At 35.5% G+C, this 3,890-nt stretch overlaps 1 protein-coding gene across 1 annotated transcript; it reads right to left on the bottom strand.

Annotated features, from left to right (window-relative positions):
• Nucleotides 1–1,343: 1,343 nt before the first annotated feature.
• On the bottom strand, nucleotides 1,344–2,198 carry LOC102541866 (trafficking protein particle complex subunit 13-like). Its single transcript, XM_015251976.3, has one exon. It carries the CDS (start codon nucleotides 2,144–2,146, stop codon nucleotides 1,457–1,459), a length of 690 nt encoding a protein of 229 aa, XP_015107462.2. The 5' UTR covers nucleotides 2,147–2,198; the 3' UTR covers nucleotides 1,344–1,456.
• Between the last annotated feature and the right edge of the window lie 1,692 nt (nucleotides 2,199–3,890).

Below are 3,890 nucleotides of genomic sequence, written 5' to 3'. Positions count from 1 at the left end.
GTCTGCTTATGTTGATCAGCCAAGTCTTCAACAGAATAGAGAAAATTGGATCAAGGTTAGTAAAGGAATTATTTACACAAGTGTGGCCAGAGAGTCAGGAAAGCTGGAAACAGATAAGACAGTAACCCAAAGCTAGTAATAGCAGGGAATTCACTACTACTCCTGGACCTAAAGTACTAAATGGGGAGAATTTATAATTTCTGTTATTTCTATGGATAATGCATTCATGCATTGCTTCTACACTAAGAAATAAGTGCTTAAACATTAAAAGAAAATCCATGTGGATGAGTAGACACTTAAGGAAAGTATCATGAAAATACGGATCTTGTAGTCACAAGTCAATGATTAGCTAATGTCTGAAATTTTCTCAAGAAAAACTGATATATGAATAAAAGATTGGAGAATTTTTTTAAATATAGAACTAAAAATATTCTATTACACACCTCTTCATCATACCAGCCTCAGCCATGATTAGGAGATCAGTTTTTGTGGGAGACAGACATAGGAGTAAGTCCTTGTTCTTTCATTCACTGTCTAGGTGACCATTTTAGTTTAGAGTTCCAGACTCCATACCAAAATTTACAAACTTACTAAATCTACTTAAGAAAGGGAGTGGCACATTTTAAGTATATTTTTAAAGGCTGATTTTTGCTTGAGATAAAAGGGAAAGAATGTATTATGTTAACTGTTAAGAACCAAGTGAGTAACCCAAGTCATAATCCCAAGGGCCCCTGGAGGAATAACTGATGTAAATAAACCAACTCCACAGTTCATAGAATTTCATCAAGTAAATGAAAAAGAGACAGTTCAGCATGTTGCAATGAATGCAAGGTTATAGCCTCAATAATTAGGAAAACTATTAGAAAAGATTATGTCTTTTCCTCCTAGCAAATGTCAACAAGTTTAAATAATGAGGAACTTCTTGAACTACATTAAGCACTGTTATTGATAGTTCTCTGTTTAATGAAAATTAAATAGGAAAATAATAAAATAGGGTAAGTTTAAATCTTACCAAGTAAACCATAATAATTATTTTAATTAAATTATCAATATACTTCTAAAATTTTATATTCTCTCAATACCAGGTTCACTGAAACAGGAAGTATTGAGTACCACTAAGGATTTCTGGAAAGCAGGTATAACCATGTTTAAATTGTGGCCTCATTCTGAAAAAAATTTTCAACGACCACCTGTAATGACCTTAGCAAAATCACGAATATTAGGAAATATACAAGTAAAGAATTAGAAAGTACTTCATATAAGAGGAAAATCAAGATTTTTTTGAGATCAACATATGTTTAATTCTCAATACATTCCCAGTTTCAAAGAAAGTAAGTGAAAATAATCTGCGTGTATACTTGCTATTAGTTGATCATTTCGCTGCTGACAAAAGTATGAAAAGCTTTTTTTGTGAAATATCCTGGAAAGTATAACACCAGAAATTTTCTTCAGCTTCTCATTTTCTTCTTCTAACCATGGAAGGTATTACACAGACTTTCGCGACATCATCAAAGGCATATGTTTTCTTCAATAATTTGTCTGTTATTCTTATGCCAGAGACACTTTGCAGGCCCAGTTGTAAGTGCAGTAGTGTTAAAGTAAAGCTGAGAGTTGAACTTGGAGGTAGCTTTCCAAGATATCTTCCTGAACTACCACACCAACGAATAGAATCTGTATCACACATCTTCAAAACCAATTTCATTTTCCTATTACTGTGGTTTGTTATCTTACAGGTGATACAAAAAGGCTCTTCTAGAATTACAGTATCTGGGATTGTCTCCAAAGAAAGTCTCATGTTGCCATAACCTGGAGCCTCTCTTTCAAGTTGAATTGTCTGTAGCATTGCCATTTCACCTAGATTTCTTTTCCACACTATATCCAATTTTCCCATTTCTGTCAGTCCTCTAATGGCACCAGATTTGTCTGAAAATTCCTGCTTGAGTTGAAGGTGGTATAAATACTGGCGTCCTTCCATTGACTGCAAAAATGTTCTTGTTCCAAAGGTACATTCATCTTCTCCAGCCTGATTGACAGTGTTTAATTCTACCCCAGTGTACATTTCAGATGGCTCTAAGGAAACCTTTTGTATAAAGACTGTTGAAGATGAAGTATTCTGAATCTGGACTTCCAGGAATAAATCGTTCATCTCTGAATTATAAAACTTTGTTTTAACTTCCAATGGTGGGAAGAATGAAAATATGCACAGTTTCTTTAAAAACATCTTTCCTCCTCACTGTATTGAACAGATAGTGAACCCATAGGCACAGCTCTTCTAATGTCTGTTGCCTTGTCATGGATGACATCATCAATACAACAATTGGATGCAAGTTCTGCCACAGTAGCCATGGAGACTGAAGGGTGTGAAGGCCCATTACTTCTCTGAAGATTAGTGCTTTCAATATTTTTACAACTTAATTCAATCATGGGAAATTTTCATATGAATAGAATTGACATTTCTGGTGGAGGGCCACCTGTCAGGAGCTGATGACAGAAATCACCAGGTAAGTTATTACTTTCACATATGAATGAAAAGTTGGTGATTAAACTATGCTTAGTAGATAGCATCATTTTGAATGTCAGAAAGATCTCCTGTAGGGATGGATTCCCTTCCATTTTGCCTCAGTTTTTTAAAAAGCACTTGGGATTTAATTTTAATCAGGTATGGTAGAATGACAGAAAGACAACTGTTTCTGAAAGAATAGCTTATTACTATTAACCTAAAATAAACAGACTGCAAGTTATTTCTCCAGGCAAAATGGGTTTATTTATGACTAGCAGAGATTTGCAGTTTGAGATCTGCAACCATGGTGAGCCATGTACAAGTCCTCACACAGCAAGAGCAGGAGAACTCTTTTAATAGAGGGGAAAAAGGAAGTTGGGAGGCTATAGTAAACAGAGTCTATGGCTTTTCATTGGCTGAATTGTTGCCAGGAAAGAAAAGGAAATCTTGTCATTCAGCTTTGCTATCATTGCAGGTCATAGCTCCCCCTTCTGGTCTATCAATTTTATTTAATTGAGGTATCTGTTTATTAAGTTTTTATATTTCCTCCTTTTGAGCAAGATCTTTCTCTAAAAGCATCACTAAGTAAGTGAGGTCTTCAGGTTTCAGTGGCTTTTTCCCCTCAGTGTCAGGGAGGACATTTCCTGGCTGTAGTACTTTATGTCAGAATAAAAGTGCACAGATTAGAAACCTATTGAGGTCACATTCAAGTGACAAGGAGGATTAGGAGGGAGAACTCTCAGACACTTTTTATCTATAGTCCATGTTATCAAGATCATAGACATCAGAGACCATCTGAAGCTTTATGTCATTGTCAAAGGTATGGTGACAAACTTCCAACACGTCTGGCCCACATTTCTTGGGAAAGCTGTCTCATCAAATATTGTCTGCTTCAATCCCAGGAACTCTTTACTTTCAGGTCACCAGATGATGTGCAGGTCTGGTCAGGATTCAATGCTTTCATTAGGTGTGTCATTTGAATGCAGCAGTCTATTCCTTGAAGTTTGGTAGAAAAAGGAGTGGTTAGCAGTAGTTGATACGGATCTGTTCCAGTGAGGCTGAATGGAGAGTTTTTCCAGAGGTGCCTTTTCCAGCAGATGAAATCTCCAGGTTGCAAGGTGTGATATTTAAACTTTTCATCTCCCAAGCGTGCACTGTGAAAAGACTGTGCTAACAAAACATGGGTTTTGTTTTGTTTTGTTTTATTTTCCGTATGTGTTTTTTTTAATTGAAGTATCATTGATTTACCATGTTGTGTTAGTTTCTGAGTTAGAGCAAAGTGATTCAGCTATACATATATATTCTTTCAGATTCTTTTTTATTATAAGTTATTACAACATATTAAATACAATTCCTGCCTATATAGTAGGACCTTGCTGTTTATTTTATA

This window comes from Vicugna pacos, chromosome X, assembly GCF_048564905.1.
Source record: "Vicugna pacos chromosome X, VicPac4, whole genome shotgun sequence".
Classification (NCBI taxonomy): Eukaryota; Metazoa; Chordata; class Mammalia; order Artiodactyla; family Camelidae; genus Vicugna; species Vicugna pacos.
The sequence above is the reverse complement of the archived record's forward strand: the minus strand, read 5'-3'. Positions and strand labels throughout refer to the sequence as shown.